This window comes from Schistocerca gregaria, chromosome 3 (genome assembly GCF_023897955.1).
Source record: "Schistocerca gregaria isolate iqSchGreg1 chromosome 3, iqSchGreg1.2, whole genome shotgun sequence".
Lineage (NCBI taxonomy): Eukaryota > Metazoa > Arthropoda > Insecta > Orthoptera > Acrididae > Schistocerca > Schistocerca gregaria.
In genome coordinates, this window is record NC_064922.1 from 425867629 (window position 1) to 425892792 (window position 25164).

General features: G+C 40.9%; 1 protein-coding gene across 3 annotated transcripts in view; it reads left to right on the forward strand.

Annotated features, from left to right (window-relative positions):
• Positions 1–1403: 1403 nt before the first annotated feature.
• Positions 1404–25164, forward strand: part of LOC126356206 (eukaryotic translation initiation factor 5B) — a 406256-nt gene continuing 382495 nt past the window's right edge. For all 3 annotated transcript variants that reach the window (XM_050007014.1, XM_050007012.1, XM_050007013.1), the window contains exons 1-2: positions 1404–1821; positions 2218–2292. In XM_050007014.1, the coding sequence (XP_049862971.1) occupies positions 1775–1821; positions 2218–2292 (122 nt within the window). In that variant the 5' untranslated portion in view covers positions 1404–1774. The remainder of the gene's footprint in view (positions 1822–2217; positions 2293–25164) is intronic.

Here is a 25164-nt window from a genome sequence, read left to right on the forward strand (position 1 = left end):
ATTACAAATATTTGGCAACATACTAATAGATTCTACTTACTAATAAATCTCTTCCACCCACAGTACTTTTTACAATTCAAGCAGCATTCTTATTGCAATCTATTTCATTGCAAAATATTAAATACGGTACTGGTATGTATAAAATCCACTTTACAAATGTAGCAGATGGCAAGTAATTTAGCACACTAGGTTGTACAGTTCAGATTGCTGCCTCACTGCTTCATTTAACCTTTAGTGATTTATTATAAAATTATAAACTTCAGAAAAAGAAATAATGAAACCAATCATTTTATAATAAATAACAAAAATAGCGAACAACAAACAACTGATATAAAAGACGTTGAAAAGAAAAATGGAGATGTGGGCATCGCTGTGTATCGGAAGGAAAAGAGCTTGGGGACCACGTGATGAACAACGGATGAATGACGTTAGCCTTCAGAACTATATTCACGAGAAATGGTTGGTGCCATGACGTGAAGTGTGGATGTCTGCATTTGAAGTATATTGTAGGATCTTTTGATGGGACGTGACGAGACATGACGGGCAGTGTGAATTAGGCTTTGCTCAAGGACGTTGCCTTCTGTTCTCCCTTGACGCCCAATGTGAATCGACAACCTGATATGAGGGTGTCATGACGTGATGTGATGTGACGGCCAGGGTAAATCGGCCTCTAAAGCAAAGTTTCTCGGAAAGAAATTTTTGACTCTGACGTTGGCTTGATTGACCATGTCGGCGTCTGCTAAATGGTGTGCTGAGATTTTAACTTATTCTTGTTATGAAATTTTTACCATAGATGTGGACTTTGTGCTTTTGCACCTTTTTAGTCATGATTTTATCACTTAGCTTTATTTTTGTGGCATAATACATAGAATGATGACATTATTTTAGTGAAGTACCCTTTTTTAAGAGTGACGAAGTGAACTCAGTGGAAGTTGGAAAAATAAGTTGCATCAGTCATTACTGGATATGTAAAAGGGAAAAATCATTCGTGAAGCCAAACAAACTGTGTTTATTGCCTGATAAATACTGTTTGTTGATTGCATTTACGGTAACAACTAATGTTGATATTTTGAAAATTGTCGGCGAACTGTCCTGTTGTGTTACATCTCAGCGGTTTGCGAAACAAAGTTTGTCTAGAAGTTTCTTTTTGAAATTATTTTGGCCATTAATGTATTTTATTATCGTCATTGCCTTAACTCAAGAGTATATTGTGACTGTTTGTGTCACAAATTATCCTAACTTCACCTACAGCGTGCTGTCTGGAAATGAAGTGTTGAGGTTACCGGTACGTTCAGTGCTCCCAGCTGTTGACGTTGCCTGCCGTTTTGTAAACGTCTAGAACTGACCTATAACTGAAACACTGGAGTTGTTTTTTACGCAGAGACGCTACTCTTTTTTATATGTGTTAAGTTTTCCGGGATGTTGTTCCACACGGCTATTTCATGTTTACATATAAGGAAATTACATTGTAGTAGGAGTGGGGGGGGATTTGTAAGTGAGGTGACAAAAGACGGATAAGAAATGCCGGTCAAAGAGTGGAATCTTTGGCCAAGAGCACGTTTCAGTCCCATCTGAGCGTAAAGTGTATGTTATTGAACATATGTGCTCACATACGCTTGTGAAATAGTGTGTTCGAGGAATAGTGACGTGTAAAACAGACGAGCATTGTTTACTTTTGCCTTCTATATGAGAGGAGATTCGGAAATAAAATATTTATCAAAGAAATACCCTTTTTTGATTTTGTGTCTAGAGAAGCAAAAATTTAAAAGTTGCGATGGGAAAAGCAAAAAGAGGCAAAAAAGGTGCCAAGGATGAGGAAATGTAAGTGGAGCTTACTTTGACACTAGCTAATATATTCAACACCACCTTACAGATAGAGCGAGAAAAGCAGTTTTATATTTTAGGCCAGCTGTTTTTGCTTATTATCGCCGCGAAGTGTCATCAGAAATGTGTTGGTTTTGTGGAGCTTGAAGTCGAGTTTGTTTTGCGTTAAAGAGCTATTATCCGAACGCTTGTGTCAGATATGAAATTCAGTGGCCCGCAGGCGCCGGTATTTTTTTTTTTTTTTTTTTTTTTTTTTTTTAACTTTAGATTCAAGAATTTTACTTGTCAATTTTGTAAAATTACATCGCCTAATAGGTTTCATTATTAATATATTGTTAAAGATGTTACGTATTTCCCAGTTTTATTTAACGTGTGCATACTTTTTACTTTTAGTGAAGATGATGTTGGGGAATCGCAATTTATTGATGAAACACCTGTTAAAGGGAAGGAAAAGAAAGTTAAACCTAGGTGAGTAACACTGTTCAATTTTAGTATGCTTTTTCACCCTAATTTAGTGCCATAATTGCATTTAGAATTCATTCCAGAACTAATACTACGATTTAGACTTCTGAAACTGGTTGATCATGTTAGGGGAGTTAATCGTCAGTGAATCATTTAGATGGCGAAGTACATCCACACGTTTGGTTTCATGTTAATTTGAGGATATAGAACTGGCTTTCATGACAAGTTTCAGCCACAGCCAGCCTATGCATGGTGATTGTGTTGCTCAATATTTGGCAATACCAAAATCATAATAATTTCTGTAGCTTGTTATATCCTGGTGCTTGTCTTCAGATTTTGGCACCTGTTAAGGGTTGGGCTGACCAGCATAGTGTGTGTGTGTATGTGGTAGTGCCTGAAGGTACTTCAGTGAATCGTGCCAAACCTAGGAAGTTGTTATAGACCGTACCTAGTGCAATTTGTTTACAGTCATCCTTTTTCATCCAGAGTGACAAGTATTTATTTTCTCTTCATACATTACCTTGTGATCGAACGTTATGTTTGCTTCCTCATGGCATATTGAGCTATTAATTGAAATTTTTGCATTCAGCTTGCAGAGCTGTGTGCCATCAGTGCCGTTCAAAATGTTGTCTTGTTCTGATGAAGAGACATCAGACACTCCTTTGCTATCCAACTTAAATCAGTATATTTACTGAGATTCTTGTGCATGTACAGAGCAGTGTTTGTGCAGGGATGAAACAATGGATTTGCATTTTTGAGGACAGTCAATTCAAGGAACTGTTGAACCATCCAGATACATGTTTTGCGTGGTTTACATAAATAATTTCATGCAAATGCAAGAATATTTCCTTAGAAAAGAACACTTGCTTTCTCCCTGTATGTTAATCAAATCAGCTTGTGCACCGTGTCTAGTTATTTTGCCATCTCTATGGCTTTAAATGCAACTCTGTCGAACTTTTCTTTCTGATTGTGTTGTTAACAGGTATGAATTGTTAGCCTTTGTGTCATTATTGCCAATGGTTCATTATTACACAATGATTGATAATAGTTATGTACATGGTGCACCCATTTCTCTTCATTCTGTATCATTAAGGCACTTCTTACCCCTGTCATTCATTTCTACAATTGAGTGGCTCAGCAGAACAAGGTCTAGAGTTATTTGGCAACTAGAGTTAGTTTTGAGAGTAATCAAGCTTTACTGAATTTACATTTTTAACAGACACGTTTTACATAGTTCCCTTTAGGCTTAACATTACAAAACTAACATACCTTTTGCCTGTAAATGACAAGAGTTTGCATGGGCTACATCGGACCTTATTCATAATTTACGGGCTATTAATATTCTGTTTTACGACTGCATTTTTTTAAATCGTTTATTACAAATATAACTCAGTTGAAATAGAGGATGTTTGCTAATGAAACTTTGCCGACCTCAATCTGTGTAACTTTCTAGACTCATATCAAAATCAACACCGAGCGAGGTTGTGTAGTGGTTAGCACGCTGGACTTGCATTTGGGAGTACTATGGTTCAAACCCCCATCCAGCTGTTCTGATTTAGGTTTTCTGTGATTTCCCTAAATTGCTTGAGGCAAATGTTGGAATGGTTTCTTTGAAAGGGCAAAGCCAACTTCCTTCCCCATCCTTCCCTAACCTGATGTGACTGATGACCTCGCCATTTGGTCCCTACCCCAACATCAACCAACCAATCACAATCAACATGTGAAGTCTTAAAAGTAACTTCAGTTTCTGCTTTGAGATTTCTGTAGAGTATCTGATACACAGGACGTAGGCCTAAACATTTTGAGGCATGTGATATAATTGTATTTCAACTGAAATTCACATCCCTAAAGGGTATTTCCTTGGAAAGTGCACAGCACAGGGAACTTCCCTGTCCATTTATGCAGACTAATTTTTATACCTGTTGTGATCTCAGGTTTTCATGGCGCATTTGATAATACTTTGCTTCCTGCCTTTCAGCTTCATTGTTTGTTTCCTTTTTATGCACAATTCAACAATGTCTTCAGGTTCCGTGAATTTTGCTATTATTTATCTTTGCTTTCTGGTCTCCAGACAGACAGTGCGCTATTGGCCTCATGTTGCTGTTTGTGGCAAAGCTTGATTCCCAACACACACTCTGCTGTTTGATGCGGTTCTGTTTTTTAGGGCTTGCACTTGTGGGAAACTGGAATATTAATCACTGCAAATGCAACAAACTGTTCCCGTAAATGTTTGTACACACACATATTTCAACACAAAGATAGATACACGTGTACACTGTACAATGGCTGACTGTAACATTAATGTGGCGGCTCATCAGAGCAGTTAGAGTACAAAGATCATACTTTACGTGGTCGATGTGACCTATCGATGCCGCACACTGATATTCCTTAAAATGTTGAGTGTGGTTGGCACTCAAGTGTCCGGTGGGGAATGACCGACAGGCAGGTGTAGCTGTGTGTGTCTGAAGTGGGTGTGCATTCTACTAATAAAATCTGGGGAGGTGGGGGAATCCTCAGGTGCTTGAGGCAGGATAAGCTCCCCAGGTAGAACCGGGTTCTCGCCGAAAACGAATTCGGAGATGGTTCCCTGTAAGTCAGGTTTAAAGGTTGAACGGAGACCGAGCAACATCCATGGAATCGCCTCAGACCAGAGGCAGTCATAGCACCTGAGTGCTGTTTTAATGGTGCAGTGCCATCGTTCCACTAAACCGTTGCTTTGCGGGTGGTAGGCTGTTGTATGATTTTTTTTAATATTGCAAAGGTTAAATAGAATCGTGAAAATTGCAGACTCGAACTGTCGACCCTAGTCGGTGGTGGTGGTGGTGGTGGTGGTGGTGGTGGTGGTGGTGGTGGTGGTGGCGGTGGCGGTGGCGGTGGCCGGGCAACCGAACCTAGTGCTCCATGATGAGACGAATCCCTTGGCCACGGTTTCTGCTGTGATGTTGGGTATAGGAGGAAGAGCTTCCACCCAACGAGACATGAGGTCGATTGTGGAGAGGATATATCTGTGGCCCTCTGACGGTGGTAGAGAGCTGATAAAGTCTATATGTACATGATGAAAACATCCTTGCGGAATGTCAAACTTGCCAAAGGGGGGGGAGTGTATCACCAATTGTCTTGCGTTGGTAGGAAATGCAGCTGTGTGCCCAGGTTTGACAGTCCTGCTTAACATTTTTCCAAACAAAACACTCAATGATTAGGTGTGTGGTGGCAGGGTTCTGCGAGGCGTCGAAGGCTTGTCGGTGCAACGTTGGAGGGAACAACAGCCACAGAGTGCCAGTAGAAGAGTTGCACTATACTTCATCCGAAATGCTGGGGAACTTGGCTTTGGTAAACACAAATCGGTGGGGATGTTTTCCGTGCCTTTGATGTAGCGTATATCCGTAGTAAATTGAGAGACCAGGTTGAAGTGGCGGAAACACCGTTGGAGTTTAAGGTCTGGTGGACCTGGGATAAATGATCTTCGTGGTCCTCAGTCGACTTGCTGAAAATGAGGATGTCATCTAGGTATGCAAAGCTCTGTTGTAAGATTGAGTCAATGAAACATTGCCACGTTTTTGCCGAATTCTTTAAGCCGAATGGCATGAAGTTGTATTGGAACAAACCGAGCAGCATGATGATAGCAGTCTTTGGAATGTCTTCCGGCACTACAGGAATCTGGTGATAAGCACGTTTACAATCACACTGAAGATTGTGGCACCCGATAACATATGGGTGAAATTGTTTATGTTCGGCACTGGGTAATTGTCCATGACGGTGCGAGCGTTTAAGTGTCTGTAATCACCTCACTTTCAAAAAGAACCGTTGTGTTTGGTAACAAGGTGAATCAGTGAAGACCAATTGCTGTCCGGTGGCTGTAGAGTGTGTGCCTCCAGAAGTATGTTAATTTGCTGCCAGGCCACACACAACTTAATAGGGTTGAGGCATCTAACCTTGTGCTTAATAGAAGGTTTGGCAGTGGTAATTATCTTGTGCGTCGTTCCGTCAGTGATGGAAGAGACTGCGAACTGCACACGAGGCTGAGTAAAGTCCTGATACGAAGTTTTGGGATGAGTAGGGCGCGATGAGGCATAGCCGTTAGTGCAAGTGGGAAAAGACAGCATGAAAGTCACATGTCTATTATGTGCGTGCAGCGAGCACTTGTTTGGGGAGGTCGTGTGCGCGCGCAACACGAAGCGGATTGGGGCGCGCAGAGACTGACTGTTGTTAGCTTTGCCTTGAGTAACCAGTGCGGGCGAGAGAGGCATTGGCGTTGCACAGGGAACAGCGATGGCCGCCAAATCATGTGGTTGGCGCATGAGAGAGGGGGAATGTTTACTAACATGTGGGGTGGCTATCTGCATTGTGGGCATGTTCGTGTCACGCACGGGACTGTCATTAGGAGCACTGTTTGAAACACATGGCACTGCACGTAGCAGGCTCGTGGTGGGTGCAGAAATCACTGAACGCAAGTCATCACACGCAATGAATGTCTTTAAACTAACTTGATGAGTGTCCATGTTGGTGTCTGCTGGTGAAGGTCGATCAGGTGAAGGAACTGTGGATTGCAGTAGCAGCAGCGAGGTACGAGTCGCGGTGAACTCGTTGTCAGCGCTTTTGTTGACTATGAAAACAAGCTGCGGTGAAATGTTGGTCACGTTTAAAGGACCGATTGGCCGAGAGGACGAGTGGATGGGAGTGCAATGTTTAAGGACGCCCGTGAAGTTCCTCGCAGGACTCGGCGTCTCTTAGATTCTGCGGTCAGCATTTGGGTGCTGGCAAGGTAATCTGCAATTCTTGGCTTCATCCCCAAAAATCTTGCGGTACCAACAGTACGGATGAGCTGGATCTAGTGGTGGCGGTGAGTGTGACAGCAGAGGTGGTTTGTCGCCGTTGATCTGTTCCGGAATGTAAACTGGGACATATGGTGCATGTGCGATTTTTTAGTGCTTGGAAAGAGGAGAGAGCGATCGAGTACTGCCTGGTGGTGTAGATGGCGTGGAGGCCGAATGAGCCCTGCCTCTGCGCGCAGACAGCCGGTAAACAGACGACGTAGTGCCAACCAGCGGTGAGAGGTGTGCTGGTTGATTTTGATGCAGAAGTGCATACAGCTGATCTGCAATGCGAAGGCGAGAGCTGATAGACTCGAAGGAGTGCAGTAGCAGATGTATCTGCAGGTCAGTAGGTAACTTGACAGACCGTACTGCCCACTGGCGAAGGCGGCACCCGAGTTGTGACGGAATGCAGTCCCCCAGGTGTTCCTTGTACAGGATCTTGATTATTAATTCCTGTGGCGAGCAGGCGAGTTGGTCCAATATTTTCTTCTTGACAAACTCATATCTTGGCGGTGGCGGTGGTGAAAGGAGGAGGTTACAAATTAAATCTGAGTGGTCATGGAGGTGAGTGATGAAACTTAGAAATTTAGAGTCATCGCTGGTCACCTGATTCAATTTGAAAAGGTGCTACACAAGTGTGAACCATGAAAGGGGGCTGTCCTCGTATAAAGGAGGTAGATTTGGCAGGTGGCCAGGGGGAGGTAGAACAAGGGTGGCTTTCAGCGTATGTTGGAAGGCCTGTGGTAGGATAGGCTGTCCTGTAACCCGGCACTACTAGCGTGGGTGTGGTACTAGCAAACACATCCCAAACAATGGTCGGTTGCAATGTCCTTGATGAGTCATGCAAGCAAGATGCGGCAGACACTGTCGGTACCATGGGAACGAACGGATGAGCAGAGCATAAGGTAGGCCTGTAAACTGGACCGGAGGTTAAAGGAACAGTACTTAAATTGTCCAAATCGGAAGTGAAGCGAAAGGACGGCGAGGCAGGCGCAGATGGTACAGCGGAAGGAGCGAGCGGCTGTATGGTTGGTATGCCCCCCACCCCGTGTGTGTGTGTGTGTGTGTGTGTGTGTGTGTGTGTGTGTGTGTGTGTGTGTGTGGCCTGGTGAACTTGATGTCGAAAAATGTCCATTATTAAATTGTGAGGAAGGCTAAACTGGCATAGCATGTGCGTTTTGCACGAATGGCAGCATTGCACACGGCACTACTGTATCAAACGTTGCGGTGCGTAGAGGTTTAAAGCACGTGTGCGAATTTGGGTACCTTTGAACACTACATGAGTGATCGATTGCTACATGATTCTGGAAATTGTCCACTTCACCTTTCACGTGTTGGCATGCACAGTCCAGTGACAGGAAACCTGAGTCAATTGTTTGAGGTAACAGCGTAACACCTGGCCGTTGTAGAGCTGTAAAGTTTGAGGTTAACTTCATTGGAGATCGTGAATCACTGTCCGTTAGCAGCGAAACAACCGTTGGCAGGGAATTGGAGTGGCCTGGTAATAGTAGCTAAGCCTCCAAATCTTCATATATAACGTTGGGTGAGGCAGCTATGGTGTCGAGTGGAAAACCTGTTGATTCCACACAGTCGGTGCGGGAGTTGCGGAAGACGTAGAAACTTGGGGTCACCAATATGGGAAACTGGAATATGGATATCTGCATATGCAACAAACTGTTCCCATGAATATACACACATATATTTCAGCACAAAGAAAGATACATGTGTACAATGTCAACCGTTCAAGGTACATAGGTTGACTGTCACATTAACATGGCAGCTCGTCAGAGCAGTTAGAGTTCATAGATCATGCTTTACATGGTCGATGTGACCTATCGATGCCGCACACTGATATTCCTTAAAATGCAAATTCTCATTTTCCCAACTGTGGTGATTGTAATGGCCAACAAGATTTTAATGAATTTTGTGCCTGACCCCAAGTGTTGTTTAAATTGAAACTATCATTCCTGTTTATAAGGTTTTCTGATACCTGTGTTTTGATACACTGCTAAATTATTTTGTCCCAGAAACTTGCCATATGGACGATGATAATGGTGTCTTTGTATTTCATTTCATGACAGCAGGCTATAAAAAAAGAAAGTGATGAATAGTTTGAGAGTTGGTAGTGTGGACTGAAACAAGAAAAATTTCCAAATAAGCATGAGCTGTCAAATGCACACCTTCAGAGCTATGGGCACTTGTTCATCTTTGCTATTGTTAAACACATCTATTCTATTGCCCTAGTGCTTATAGCTCTTATGGTATGCATTTTAGAGTCCATGTGTACTGGATATTTTTGTTGTTGTTTTGGTCTATATTATCGGCCGTCAAAAGTATTTGACACCTTATTCAACACCTTGAGTATTCGAGGCAGTGCTTGGTGACAACTGATTGGCTTGGTTGTTTTAGTAAGGTTGTCACTGATGTTCCTTGCATCTCTTTTCACTTGTTCTGATAGTCTGCCCTATGTAAGATACATTCACATGCAATGTGATGCACACCTACACACCTAGCTTTCGGACACCCAGATTGTTTCAGAATGAAATTGAATCTTCAGTTGCACATATATTTTTATTTCACTTTACTTTTTTTGAGATATTGATATCTTCAGAAGCCTACAAAATTAGTGATACTGTAAATTTTTAGACCTCAGCTGTACATTTATGTAAAGTAGAAGAAACGTGCTTAGTAGGTGTGGTTTATTTACTGTAAATTAATTTATCATCAATAGTGAAGGGAGACGAAAATTTAATAGTCATGGGTGACTGGAATTTGAGAGTAGGAAAAGGGAGAGAAAGATACATAGTAGGTGAATATGGGTTGGGGGACAGAAATGAAAGAGGAAGCCGCCTGGTAGAGTTGAGTGTAGAGCATAACTTAATAATAGCTAACACTTGGTTCAAGAACCATGAAAGAAGGATGTATACATGGAAGAACCCTGGAGATACTAAAAGGTATCAGATTGATTATATAATGGTAAGACAGAGATTTAGGAACCAGGTTTTAAATTGTAAGACATTTCCAGGAGCAGATGTGGACTGTCACCACAATCTATTGGTTATGAACTGTAGATTAAAACTGAAGATACTGCAAAAAGGTGGGAATTTAAGGAGATGGGACCTGGATAAACTGAAAGAACCACAGGTTGTACAGTGTTTCAGGGAGAGCATAAGGGAACAATTGACAAGAATGGGGGAAAGAAATACAGTAGAAGAAGAATGGGTAGCACTGAGGGATGAAATAGTGAATGCAGCGGAGGATCAAATAGGTAAAAAGACGAGGGCTGGTAGAAACTCTTGGGTAACAGAAGAAATATTGAATTTAATTTATGAAAGGAGAAAATATAAAAATGCAGTGAATGAAGCAGGCAAAAAGGAATACAGACGTAAGGATGTAGAGGCTTATCTCACTAGGGGTAAGATAGATACTGCCTACAGGAAAATTAAAGAGACCTTTGGAGAAAGGAGAACCACTTGTATGAATATCAAGAGCTTTGATGGAAACCCAGTTCTAAGCAAAGAAGGGAAAGCAGAAATGTGGAAGGAGTATATAGAGGTCCTATACAAGGGCGATGTACTTGAGGACAATATTATGGAAATGGAAGAGGATGTAGATGAAGATGAAATGGGAGATACGATACTGCGTGAACAGTTTGACAGAGCACTGAAAGACCTGAGTCGAAACAAGGTCCCGGGAGTAGACAACATTCAAATTAGAACTACTGATGGCCTTGGGAGAGCCAGTCCTGACAAAACTCTACCATCTGGTGAGCAAGATGTATGAGACAGGCGAAATGCCCTCAGACTTCAAGAAGAATATAATAATTCCAATCCCAAAGAAAGCAGGTGTTGAGAGATGTGAAAATTACCGAACTATCAGTTTAATAAGTCACAGCTGCGAATTCTGTACAGACGAATGGAAAAACTGATAGAAGCCAACCTCGGGGAAGATCAATTTGGATTCCGTAGAAATGTTGGAACACGTGAGGGTATACTGACCTTACGACTTATCTTAGAAGAAAGATTAAGGAAAGATAAACCTACGTTTCTAGCATTTGTAGACGTAGAGAAAGCTAGTGACAATGTTGATTAGAATACTCTCTTTCAAATTCTGAAGGTGGCAGGGGAAAATTCAGGGAGCGAAAGGCTATTTACAATTCATACAGGAAGCAGATGGCAGTTAAGAGAGTCGAGGGGTATGAAAGGCAAGCAGTTGTTGGGAAGGGAGTGAGACAGGGTTGTAGCCTATCCCCGATGTTATTCAATCTGTATATTGAGCAAGCAATAAAGGAAACAAAAGAAAAGTTCGGAGTAGGTATTAAAATCCATGGAGAAGAAATAAAAACTTTGAGCTTTGCCGATGACATTGTAACACTTAAAGTACTAAAGGAGTTTTGCTATTTGGGGAGCAAAATAACTGATGATGGTCGAAGTAGAGAGGATATAAAATGTAGACTGGCAATGGGAATGAATGCGTTTCTGAAGAAGAAAAATTTGTTAATATGGAGTATAGATTTAAATGTCAGGAAGTCATTTCTGAACATATTTGTATGTAGTGTAGCCATGTATGGAAGTGAAACGTGGACGATAAATAGTTTAGACAAGAAGAGAATAGAAGCTTTCGAAATGTGGTGCTACAGAAGAATGCCGAAGATTAGATGGCTAGATCACGTAACTAATGAGGAGGGATTGAATAGAATTGTGGAGAAGAGGAGCTTGTGGCACAACTTGACTAGAAGAAGGGATTGGTTGGTAGGACATGTTCTGAGACATCGAGGGATCACCAATTTAGTATTGGAGGGTAAAAATCATAGAAGGAGACCAAGAGATGAATACACTAAGCAGATTCAGAGGGATGTAGGCTGCAGTAGGTACTGGGAGATGAAGAAGCTTGCACAGGATAGAGTAGCATGGAGAGCTGCATCAAATCACTCTCAGGACTGAAGTCAACAACAACAACAATAACAATTTATCATACCAGTAAAGTGAAATAAATATATCTGTACAACTGATGATTGGATTTTATTCTGAAATATATATTACATTTGCTGAAAAATAGCACTTATGGATAAAATAAAAGACCTAGATTGTCTTTATCATTACAAAAAATACTTTGTATTTTAGTTGGAGGGAGCGAAATAGACTGGATGCCATGTCCTCTAGGAATCTAGTGATGTTTCACGTTATTGAACCTGGTAGATTAGCGATATTTTGCTTTTCGTCCATGGTTTCAGTCTCGACTTCTTTCTCAGGTGTTGTTAATTTTGACGTAACTGCTCATTCAATTTTATGATCAGAGTACTCACTTCTTTGGAACACTGTTCACAGGTGTTGTAATTCTACATTTTGGGTTTCCTTGCCTGATAGTGTTCAGTCTCTGTCGGCCAGAGTTTTTAGCACTGAATTTGTTTGCTGGATGGCGATAGCTCAAGGCATGGAAATAGAGGTCAGTGTGGATAGGTGTTCCACATACATTGTGAACCAGGAATCCATCCACTGTTCTCTAAACTAACATGTCAAGGATAAGTAGTTAGCCACCTTTTTCAGGTTTCATCTGAATTTTATATTGTGATGGATGGAGTTTAAATGTATCATTCGTGCACCGATGGAAAGACGTATGTTTCAACTTGGTGGATTCAAGTGTGTTTGCTTCAAAGTGCTCCTTTTATAGGTTCACCACAATAGTTGACAATGGACTACTTCTTTGTAACAGGATATGAATAATAGGAATAAAATAGCTAGTAATATTGTCACACCTACATACCAGCTGGCAAAATACCAGAAAGACGTTCTCAGCAAGTATGTGATGAAGTGTGAACACGTTTTCTACAAGTCTGTTGACTTTGTTCACTGACTTAGTCAATTGTGGCGCCATGGTACGGATACTATGGTCAGTTTTAATGTAGGATTCTCTTTAGAATTCCACATTCACCTTTTGTTTCATACAATTTTTTTAGGCATATTCGGATATCTAACAATTCCCTGTTCTGTGGAAAATGTAAGGGGCAGTCAAATGAAAGTGGGACAGATGCAAAAATAGCAAGCAAACTGTTTATTCTGAATGATTTCGTGTCAAATCATTTAGGTCCCTGCAACCGCGTATGAAGTATCAAGCTGGAACTTTGTTTACTTGTTTGATATGTAATATCATGAATTTTTTCCAATTTTTATGGTAGCATCTTAATCGCAAAATGTTAATTTTTTTTTTCTTGAGAGTGCATTGCAAGGTGTGATTGACTTGGTACATATACGGAAAGTCATGCATATGTCAAATATGGTGCTTGTCACTATCTAGTTCCAAGCACTTCATACATATTGTTCAGATACGTCACCCACCAGGACCTGATCACTGCAGGCAAACAGTCTCAGCTCACATATCAGTGCAATAATTCCACCCGTTTTGGAATATTGTAAGTCAACTGTCAGTCAAACCACAAACCATGTAGCAACACTGCAATCAGCAATTTGTCTAATTGCACATTCATTTTACTCTTAAGGACCATTTTGCTTTCAACAATTTAGAAGAGACCTGACATGGAGTATACATTCCAGTCATTGTGTTGATTTCTACCTGACATAAAATAAGGGAGAATGGAACATCACAAGTGTCATTTTCAGACCAATAAAAGGATGATTATGGCCCATGTTGATGGATATATCTAAATCGTGTCTCACTTTCATCATCATTCACTTTCAAAATAATTCCTAGATGCCAGAAGGAATCATTCACACAACCAAAAAAGCAATTAGCATGCACACGAACTTCAGGCATTAACGGCTCACTTCAAGGGAAGTAAAAAATGGCACTGAAATAGCTGAGGTGCTTGGCACAAATCTGAGTTGCTGGAAATGCTAAGAAGTGGTGCATGGGTCTGGTTCCAGAAACAGTTCTTGCAGTTGAAAACCATTCAGAAAGACAACTACAATCCTCAGCTGGCTCCTGGTTTGTAATAAAGAAAAGTGACACTTGTTTCAGGTTGTCCTTGACAAAATTGAAAAACTTCCACATTGCTAGGTATTTTTCCACGAAAAAGTCCATACAGACTTGCTTTATTAAGAAGACTTTTCAAAGCACCAACAATTCCATCATGGGAAGATTTACTGCGGCTAGTTGAAAAAAATAACCAAGTGCACTTGGTTTTTAAGTCATGTTCATGGTTTCATATCTTCAGAAAAGAAAATTCTTGCAGTTTCTGTACTATGCAGCACAACCATCTATCAAATATTCAGTATCACTTATAAGCAATACGAGTTCTGTTTTCAAGAACTGCAATACAGTGTTATGCATTTCATAAACTATGGCTACATCGTGCTCTAAATCATCAGAAATAATGCAGAGGTGTTTTGATTGCAAACTTTGGTCTTTCTTATAGTACACACATTCTGTGTGAATAGTATATCTGCTATTACTCCAGTAAGAATGTTATGCTTTGTCACGCACAACAAAGCTGAAGTTTTCATGGAAGTCCATCAACATTAAAACAGTTCCTTCTTGAAGAATTTCCTTTCTCATTTTCAAATAATTAACCTGAGATTTTGCATTGAAGGAATTGGGTGCAAGTTTCTTTATCTTCTATACAAGCTATTCACAGATTTCTGACAGTGTTTTTATATGAGGAACCAAATTCATCCTGTCAGTTGAAACCCACTGCCTGTATTAAACTCTTTCATCAGGCTCAAAATCTTCTACTTGATTTTGCAGGTGTTCGTGAAATAGGGATGTAGGAGGCATTTGTCACAGAGATGAAGCATACAGGTTTTGTCATTAGTGTTGCAACAGTTTCGGCTGAAGGAAGTGTAGAAAAGCCTACTGTGTTTTTAGGAAATTTATATTTGTGTAGAGGGCTATGATTCAGGTAAAGTACTTAAAATTGCTCATTTCTGTTCATGTACATTTTTCTTGATGCTCACTTTGTCTTTCTTTCCTGGCATTATTCTTGAGTTTTCATCATCCAAATAGAATTTTTTTTACTTTGTCAGCTGTTTCCTGTGGTAATACCTTTCTTGTGTTCTGTTCAGGCAGTGATAAAATTCTCTTTTATTTCAAGAGTATGTGCCCTGCATACCAAATATTCAGACTTAAAACATTTCACATCCCTTTAGTCGAGTGCAAGTCTCTGGCACATGAGTCAAAAATTGATATTTTTCTGGATTATTGGAATGTTTCATTTTCTGTTTTTGTTTGTTTCATTAATTTATCAAAATGGATTATTTTCTGTTTATGGTCATATTTTCTATGCTCATATTTCTCTTTCAGTTTAACATTGTATGCATGTGAAAATTTATTTTGTAATGTGTCCGTTTCAGCGTCCAGTGTTCATTTGGAAATTGCAGCTCTCCTGTGATGAGAAATAGAATGCAGTTTAGCTGGAGACAGTCCCAAATTTGATAAACTTGTCTAGTTTATTTTTTTTCTAGAGACTGAATAGTCCAGTTTCCAGTTTCACTGGTACCCTCTGAAGTAGTTCCTCCATTTCCGTTCTTGAACAATAGAAAGTCTCTTCTCTCTTGGTTCCTCCGCTTGCTGTAATGTAACTTAGTGCAAGCCAGAAGACACTGTTTTTTGTGACACCTGAAAGGATCAACATACCATTTTTTATGTAGTGGGCTTCTTAATAAATATATTCCTTTGTGTTTAGAATGTAACTACATTTTATGAAATGACAAAGACGGAACATGACAGTGCCATAATACTAAATCCTGCTCTTCTTCAGTGTAATGTCTCTGGGAACATTCTCTACTTCAGCATCCGTCCATTATTTAACATATGAGACATGATAACAGGGTGTAAATAAATTTCACTTAACTAATAGCAACCACAAAAAGTCAGGAATCGTTGTCTTTTGGAATATGCGTTGCAGAGGAACTCGTGCAGGAAATTTTTAAATAAAATTGGAAAGTTTTGGTAGTTTACTATTTTTTTAAGGCAGCAGTTAATAACATTGTGTAAAAAAACAGAGTAAGTAATATCAGGATGTGAATGAAATATTGATTTCATTGTATGTCACTCATAAATTTTTAGTGCAGTCGAGTATTATTTTATTGAGACATTTTCAGTATTGCCTTTTATTTTTTGTTTCTGCTATGGTGTCTTCATTGGTTCTTAATGATCCTATAAAAGCTTGAATAAAATCCAAAGTGGGGAAATGAAAGAAAAAAAAGTTAATTTGTAGGCAATGACTTTGTCATCTTTACAAAAACCAGCAATGTAAGACGAAAGAGATGAATGTCTCCAAGCATATATATATATGTCCTAGTGCAAAAATTATAGAAACTGTAATATTATGTTCACAGTGACAGGTAAAGTTTTCTAAAATATGGTTACAAAACCCTCTAATTTATTTATTCTTTTCATATTGCTGCAGTCATTTAATCAAATACAATAAAATTTGGGAATTTGTCATAGGGGTTCCTAAACTTTCATCACACAAACTTTGAAAGTTTTGTGTGTGTGGGGGGGGGGGGGGGGGGGGGGAGGGGGGGGGAAGGTTTCATTTACTTAAATCTATGGACGATTTTACCCAAAAGTCCCTTCTTTCAAAAGTATTTTCCATAAAAGTTAATACATTCATCCCACTGTGAGGCAAGACGGTTGATGCCTTCATGGAAAAATGTTGGTGGCTGACTATGGATCCGAGATTGTACCCAGGTGTGCATCTCTTCAACTGAAGCAAATTGGTGGCCACAAATGTCTTTCTTCAGGCCTCCAAAAATACTGAAACCTCCTGGGGAGAGTTGGGGACTATATGGAGGATGTTTAAGGGCTTCCCAGTGGAACTTCTGCAGCATACTCAAAACAACCTTGGCAACTTTATGGCCAGATCCGTGTGCCACAGTATAAATAGAAAGCCTACATGCACAGACCTCTATCTCCACATCTTGAGCCATCATATTTGTCACAAAGAAATTTGCTGCTGTAGACTTTGGTCTATAGAGCTTGAACACTTTCAGGAGAGGAAATCCTCGTTGATGAATTAAAACATCTAGAAATAGTTTTCTTAAGAAATGTATACTTAAATCAACAAATAGAACAGGTCAAAATAAAGTAATACTGAGAAGGATGATTAGACTGAGACAGAGGAAGATAATCTAAAAATTGCTTATCTATCTTATGCAGTCCCCATGTCGGAAAAGATGGTAGGTACTTACAGAAATGTGCCATCCAGTGTATTTTCTCCCTTGTGTTCTTTGTGATATTGAAGACAATCTAGGTTTCCAAAAGCCAGGTATGTATGAAATTCAATGCAAATGTGGCATGTCTTAAGTGTGTTGGACTATCACAACAGAACAGATGTTGGATTACGAGAACAGTAGATAAGAGAGGCAAGTAACAGCAACATACTTGACTAAAACAATTTAGCAAATCAGATGTCACATAGCACTGCCTTGAATATAATCACGAAATGAAACAGTGTGACCAGAAGTGTGATTCATACGCCAGATTTTTAGGAAAGTATAATTAAGGAGTCTTTCAAAATAAAGATGTCGGGAAACCTAATAAACAGGGACAGCGTTTCAGTTCAAGTAACCCTTTGTGTCCGGCACTCAAAGTATTAAAATCTCCTCCTGGCCATCACATGTACCAGACTTGGAAAATGCTGTAGAATTTAAGTTTCATGGAAAACCAGTAAAAATTGTGGAAATAAAAGGGAGTAGTTGGCACTTGGAGTCAAACTCGTCTGTAAATACTAACATGGGACCAACATTAGTTCAGTCTAATTGAAGTCTAGGCAGTAAGAACACATAAACAGGGAAACTCACAGCAACTGAGGAAGACAGCTGTGTTGATGAACAAAATATTCTGTATTAAATGGAAACAACAACTCAGCAGAACACCTGTGAACAAACTATTAATTTACATCTCTTCTTATGTCACTGCAAGGATATTTTAAATGCATTGCACACTCGTAATTGGAAAATGGAAGCTACGACACCTTCCTAATGCATACTTTCTGATTATGTGGTGACAAATTACAATCGTTAAAATCTTTAACTCGTCAGTCCTCATTCTGGTGACTCAGAAAGCGTACAGATTCTTTAGTCTATAGCAAAACCAGCAGGATCACCCATCAGCTCTGACTCATGACAATATAAAGATGGTGGACACTCCTGTTTCAACCATATACAGTGTGACAACCATGATATCATTCACTACACCCACAAACATTAATAAATAATACGAAAAATATTTAATTAAAAGAATAAAATGAAATTAATGGGACAGCCACAACAATTAAGAGTTTTCGTTGTGACAAACTAAATAAACATCAGTTTGAATAATGAAAACATACCAAACCAAATATAAACCCAAAAATAAACCAAATGCCATCCTTTGCAATCAACAAAATCAGCATATAAAAAAATGAAAAACAAATCAGTATCGGAAATTTCATTGGATTTCGAAACTGATGAGCCAAAACATTATGACCACTTGCTTAATAGCTTGTTTGTCTGTCTTTGAAATGAAATACATCATTGATTCTGTATATCAGACAGTTTGTTGGAATTGCAGTCAAGTCTTCAAAGGAAGCACCTGAGCTACAAATTCATAACATCCAGAAACATATGGCCCCATCATGCCAATTTTGATTAATTTTGAGTGGTGCATTTGGGGCCTGAAGATGACATAATGAATTGCTGAAACTTGTAGTGAAAATAAAATAAAATAACATCTCAGTTGCACAGCTGTTTGACGAATGTCGTTGTTAAATGTTTGTCTGTAGGTTTGTGGAGGATTGCTACCACTGATCCCATGCAAGAGCAGGAGAATGTCTCCCATGGCATAATACAGCTCCCACCCATTGTAATGTTAACTAATTTTCGCCTAATTTTATTCTGAGAAGCTCAGTAATGCATGTAAATACTGTAAATGTAAATGTGATTCAAAGAGTACTTGAAGTGAAGTGCAGCGCATCTGGGCAGCTAGAAACTCTTTTGCATGCAATCTCCGCACAATAGTAGTTGTGAATGTTTGAGTGTGCACACTCAGAACGTATTGTTACATTTAATGAAAATTGTTATTTTAGTGATAAAACTGAGTAAAGTATGTGTAAGAGTTGCCACACATTTATGTTTACAAATTTTCTGGAAGTGAAGAATAGAAATATCTTATTTTTGGAAAAGGAAGTGAACTTCATTGTCGTTGCCGTCTATCAATCAGCAGAATTGTAAGTGTAGCAAGTTCACTAAAATACAAGAAAAGAAATGCATTCTCTATAGTTTTTATTCAATACATAACAACCTCTCATAATTTCTTAATTACAGTAATTGGATTATGTTTTTGTAGTATGGTGATGAACTCCACTGACCATTCTTGATGCAGCAGGACTTGTAGTTTGAAGGAAGTTTGTGTGCCAAGCAATCTCCTTTTCTCATGAAAATCAAATTTCTGGTTGACCTTATTTACTTATGACAGTGGTCCCTTAGGTATGATAAGCTATGAAAACTTGGGCTCAAAGCTATCCGTTATACGCCCAAGTAACTAATAGAGTCATACTTTAAATCTTAAAGAACAATAACTTCCTCCAAACTATAATACGTCACCAACTGTTGCAGAAGCTGATCATTTAAGGAGGCAGCTACAAAAATTCAGGTACCAGTTAAGACTTAAAGTAAAGTATCAATCAAAATCAATGTCACTCTCGCTCTCTCCAAACACATATGTAAATATTCATATTATTATGGTAAAAGTCCTTTTATACCGTGCTGTGTTCGTGATGTGCTACATGTTTCAAGCCACTGTTCACCTTGATTATAGCATTTATGGAGATCAGCATCAACCTAATGTAGCAAAAATGTGATTCGCTCAAAGAGCTGACATGTTTCCATTGATGGAAGGTTGAATCCTGATTCCCCCATGCCCACTGCAATCATAATTTACAATGTCATTAGGTCAATGTATGAATATGTAGGGGTGATCTGCTGTGGAGCCCCATGTTCGACAATGTACCGAAACACTTCTGTTTCACCAACATTATGCTGTTTCAGCAGAGATGCCACAGATCATCATCTATCCTACTTTACACAACAGACAAACCTCCAAACCCTGTGTTCTGTGAAGAGTCATGAATGTCCAACCATTTAGCGCCTAGTGGTAGTTTTGTTGTCCTCCTACCGTTTTTCGTATTTGCTCAAGACATTAGCACATGAACATTTCACCGACTTCACCCACTCAGGGGTTCAGTCTTCATTTGTTGAGTATGGGCTTGGTGACCCCAGGTTTCTTGAGCTGGGATCTGGTAAGCGCCACCAGTCCTCTGTCACCATAATCTCTAGTCATACTTCAACGACCACCATCGGTGCAGCGGTAGAATGTTGTGTGTTTTGGAGAACAGGGGTCTTTAGTAACAGGGCATTAGTGTGCCATAAGACTTTAATTGTAATTGAGCAGAACGGGGAAAGCTTTGAGAAGATATCCCCATTCTATATTCACAAAGCTTTGGAACGTATTGCTGGGTCTCTGAACAGTGTCAAACAATTTTGTAATGGAACGCTTTTAGTTGAAACTGCTAATTCCAACCAAATATCTAAGCTTCTGGGATGTAAGGCCTAAGCTGACTACCCAGTTGAGGGTGAATTGCGTAACACCCTTAACTATAGTAAGGGCATAGTTACCTGCCCCGAATTAATGGAGGTGGACCCTGTGGAGTTAAGTGAAGAATGGAAGACTTTGGGCGTCATGGAGGTGCAGAATTATATGAGGAGAATCAATGGCAAATTGGAAAAATTGGCAGTGTTTATTCTAATGTTTAGTACTTCCGAATTACTGGAATATATCTGTGCACGCTATATCCGCCTCAAGGTTCGCCCATTTGTTTCTAACCCCATGCAATGCTATAAATATCAAAGATGTGGCTATACCACTATGGGATGTAACGGGAAGGCTGTGTGTGGCAATTGTGGAGGCTGCGCTCGCGAGTCAGGGACTTCTTGTACACTTCCACCGAAATGTGTAAACTGCTCTGGGGATCGCCCAGTGTGGAGCAGAAAGTGTGAGGGGTTTACAATGAGGAAAAGAAAATTCAAGAGTTGAACGTAAAGAGATGCATACCCTATGGTGAAGCTAAAAAGGCTTACAAAGCCATTGCATCAGCCCTTAAGACGTCAATATCTAAGTGTGATGCCTCCTCACAAACTCAGATCACAGATTCAACTACAAGCACATGTACTTGTCGATCTTGTCAATGTACCTGTGGGGGGAAACTCTCCACTTGCAACTGATACCGTTCGGATGCCGTCAGCAGTAGGCTTACCACCTAAGCCACATACCACTCCCCAATATCAGAAGCCAACTAAGCCGTCTCCGCAACCCAGGCAGCTGCCTCCACCTGTCAGTAAAGAAAAACATCCTTCACAAAGTGGTTCTAAGTCCAAGAAAGCGGTAGGTAAGCCTTCGGATTGGCGAGCACTCTCACTTTCTGATGGCGATTATGCTCTTGAGGATATGGACTTCCAATCGGAGGAACCAGAGAGCACGGAACTGGCTAATGTTCTCCCTGACCTCCCTGGTAAATCACCGCCTCTGAGGGAGAAAGAAAAGAACCACCATCGCTAACCGATGGCTTCCATATGACTTCTGTGTTGCAATGGAATTTGAATGGATATTGCTCACATTTGGAAGAATTGCAGCTGCTGGTCCAGGATAAATCTTTCTGTATCTGCTTACAATAGACACATCTTAAAGTCACACACACCTGCATTACAGGGCTAACACACATATGGGAAGCACGATGCTACTGGAGACAGAGCTAAAGGTGAAGTGGTTATTTTCCTTGAGGACAGATGCCACTGCACTCCTGTCCATCTTACCACGACCATGCAAGCAATTGCTGTGAAAGTTTTCACATGCTTTACTATCACAGTGTATTCTTTGTACGTGACCATCAATGATGCTTTGGATGCGGATGCACTGGCAGACCTCTTTCAGACACTCCCACACCCATTCCTCCTTGCGGGGGACTTGAGTGCCCACAATGTGCTGTGGGGCTTGGCTACAACTTGCTCCAGGGGTCGGATAATTGAGCAACTCGTCCATTCTGAGAATATGTGCCTTCTGAACACGGGGCAGATGACTCACTTTTCCACAGCTACATTGTCTTTTTCAGCTATTGATCTTTGTTTTTGTTACCCAGCTATTGCAGACTTAGTTCAGTAGGAAGTGGCTCCAGATTTACATTCTAGTGACCACTTCCCAGTGTGGATTCGTCTGCCGCCTAGGACGGTGGCCAGCAGGAGACCAAGCAAGTGGTTGATACAAAGGGTAAATTGGTTACAGTACAGTCGACAGGCTATTTTTGAATGAAAGGATTTTGCATAGGAGGTGGTGGTCCATATCACTCATGAGATCCAAAGGGCTGCCGCAGAGTCCATCCCCAGGTCTAGTAACCACCACAGACGATGGCCGGTACTGTGGTGGAGTGACGACTGTCGATTGTCAATCAGGGCCAGGCGGACATCTCTGCGGAACTTCAAACAGTGTCCAACTACAGACAATCCTCATGCCATGAGGTCTGCGAGAGCACACGCAAGATGAGTGATCAAAGAACGGAAGAGGGTTTCCTGGAGGGAATTAAAGACTTCCATTAATTGGTCCATTTCTGCTGCGCACATTTGGGAATCAATAAGACGGATTTCAGGCTAGGGTAGTCCACATCCCCTTATGTCCTTGTCCAATAATGGGGTGTTGGTGGACACGCTAGAAGACATGGTTCACGTTTTATCTGAACACTTCTTTACTGTTACTAAGTCATCCAGACAAGCTCCTGCTGTTTAGGTATTCCGTCAGACTGCAGAGTTAAGGAAGCTCAATTTCTTCTCACATGATGAGGAAGTCTACAACCTTCCATTCTCCATGTGATAACTGGAATCTGCTTTAATGCAGCCAGAGACACTGCTCCAGGACCTGATGAGATCCATTATGCCGTGGTTCGTGCCCTGACGTGAAAGGTCAGCCCCTCTCTTATTTGTCAGATCTGGTTTGATGGAAAGTACCCCAAGACTTGTAGGGAGGCAATATTAATTCCATTCTCGAAACCTGGCAAGGACTGTAGTGCCCCTAATAGTTACCGGAGTGTCGCCTATACCAGTTTTATGGGTAAGACTCTTGAACGCATGGTCAATAGCCTCCTCGTCTGGCTGCTCGAGTCCCGAGGTCACATGAGCTGCTCTCGGTGCAGTTTCAGATGCTACCGTTCCACTCTTGACGACTTAATTCTACTGGAGACGGCGATGCAGGAGTCCTTCTTACGCCGAAACCATTTAGTTTGTGTGTTTTTTGACCTCGAAAAAGCAAATGGCTTTAATTGGAGGTACAACATCCTTTGCCCATTTCATGAATGTTAACTACGTGGACGCCTGCCGCTTCTGATCCAATCCTTTCTGGAGGACTGGCATTTTTGTTATCGCACTGGCGATGCCATGTCTGATTGCTTTGTTAAGGAGAATGGTGTGCCCCAGGGCAGTGTCCTCAGCGTCACATTGTCTGCCATCATTATCAATGGCATTTCCTCCACAGTCAGGAGCCCTGTCAAACGCTCTTTGTTTATGGATGACTTTGCAATCTTTTACTCTTCCTCTGATGTTAAGATGATGACGATGCAGCTACAGCTGACCATTAGGAGGCTGGAAACCTGGGCCCAGACAACTGGTTTTCGGTTCTGACCTGAGAAGACTCTGTGTGCACAATTTTAACAAACCAGAGCTTACACTGGGGGTCCATATTTTATGTTTTCAAGAAACTGTGCGCTTTTTGAGTTTATTATTTGACTTGAAATTAATATGGCTCCCACATCTTAAAGACCTACGAACAAAGGTCGTCCGCTTGTTGAACATTTTGAAATGCCTCGGTGGAAAAACATGGGGAGCTGACAGGTCCCAGCTCCTGCAGTTTTATAGGGCATTTGTTTGATCACACTTAGACTATGGCAGTGTGGGCTAGGGATCAGCGCGTCCTTCCTACCTCAGGAAGTTAGATGCTGTCCACCATAAGGGCATTTGGATATTGACTGGAGCATTTTAGACCAGCCCAGTTCAGAGTCTGTGTGAACCACCATTCTGGGTTTGACGACATATCCTTTTGGCTTGACAGGTGCTGAAAATACCAGTGTCACCTCACTCATTGGCATTTAGTTCAGTGAGCCAACCCACCTTCGAACGATTGTTCAGGCATCGGCCTCAAGCGATCCTGCCATTTGGTATACGTGGTGCGGACTGTCTCAAGGATCTGGATCTCTCGAGTATGAAAATACACACTCGGGGATGGAACGCACTGCCACCTTGCTGTCTTCAGAGGCCTAAAGTGATTTTAAGCTTGACACTGTGCAAGAAAATTTGTACTCCAGAAATGGTTTTTACGACTTTGTTTTCATCTGTTTTAAGTATGTACCATAGTTTTATCGTCATTTATACAGGTGGATCCCTGCAGAAGAATACTCTCGGTTGGTCTGTGGTTTTCTCTGATAGGGTTTTTTAAGTGCATCTTCCAGAACAATTTACAAATTAAGATGCGAAGTTATATGGCATTCTGATGCACTGGAGAGGGTTCAGACATCATCTTAAGAGTTTTTTTGTCTGTTCCGACTCAGTGCACTGCAAGCACTTCACCAAATGTATCCGGTAGACCCACTGATTCAGCTCATCCGTGACTCCTTACAGTGTCTCCAGTGCCGTGGCAAGGAGATGATCTTTTGCTGGGTACTTGGCCACGTTGGGATACAGGGTAAAGACATGGCTGACAGAGCTGCCAAGGAAGTGTGTTGGGATGGTGCTGTCCCGTTGCATGCCATTCTCTCATTTTCTGACAGTTGCATCATGCGTCAGTGGGAGCCTGAATGGCAGGCAACAAACTGCAGTAGCTCAAATTGACCACAAAGGCTTGGCAGACTTGATGACAGCCTCGCCAGTGGAAGGAGGTTTTGCTTACCAGATTGCTCATCGGGCATAGCACTTTCACACATGGCTTCCTCCTTCGCCCAGAAGATCCACCATTCTGTGAAGCTTGTGGCGTGTCACTTTCAGTTCGGCATTTTGTGGCTACGTGTGTCCTGTATACTGATATTAGGGCAGCC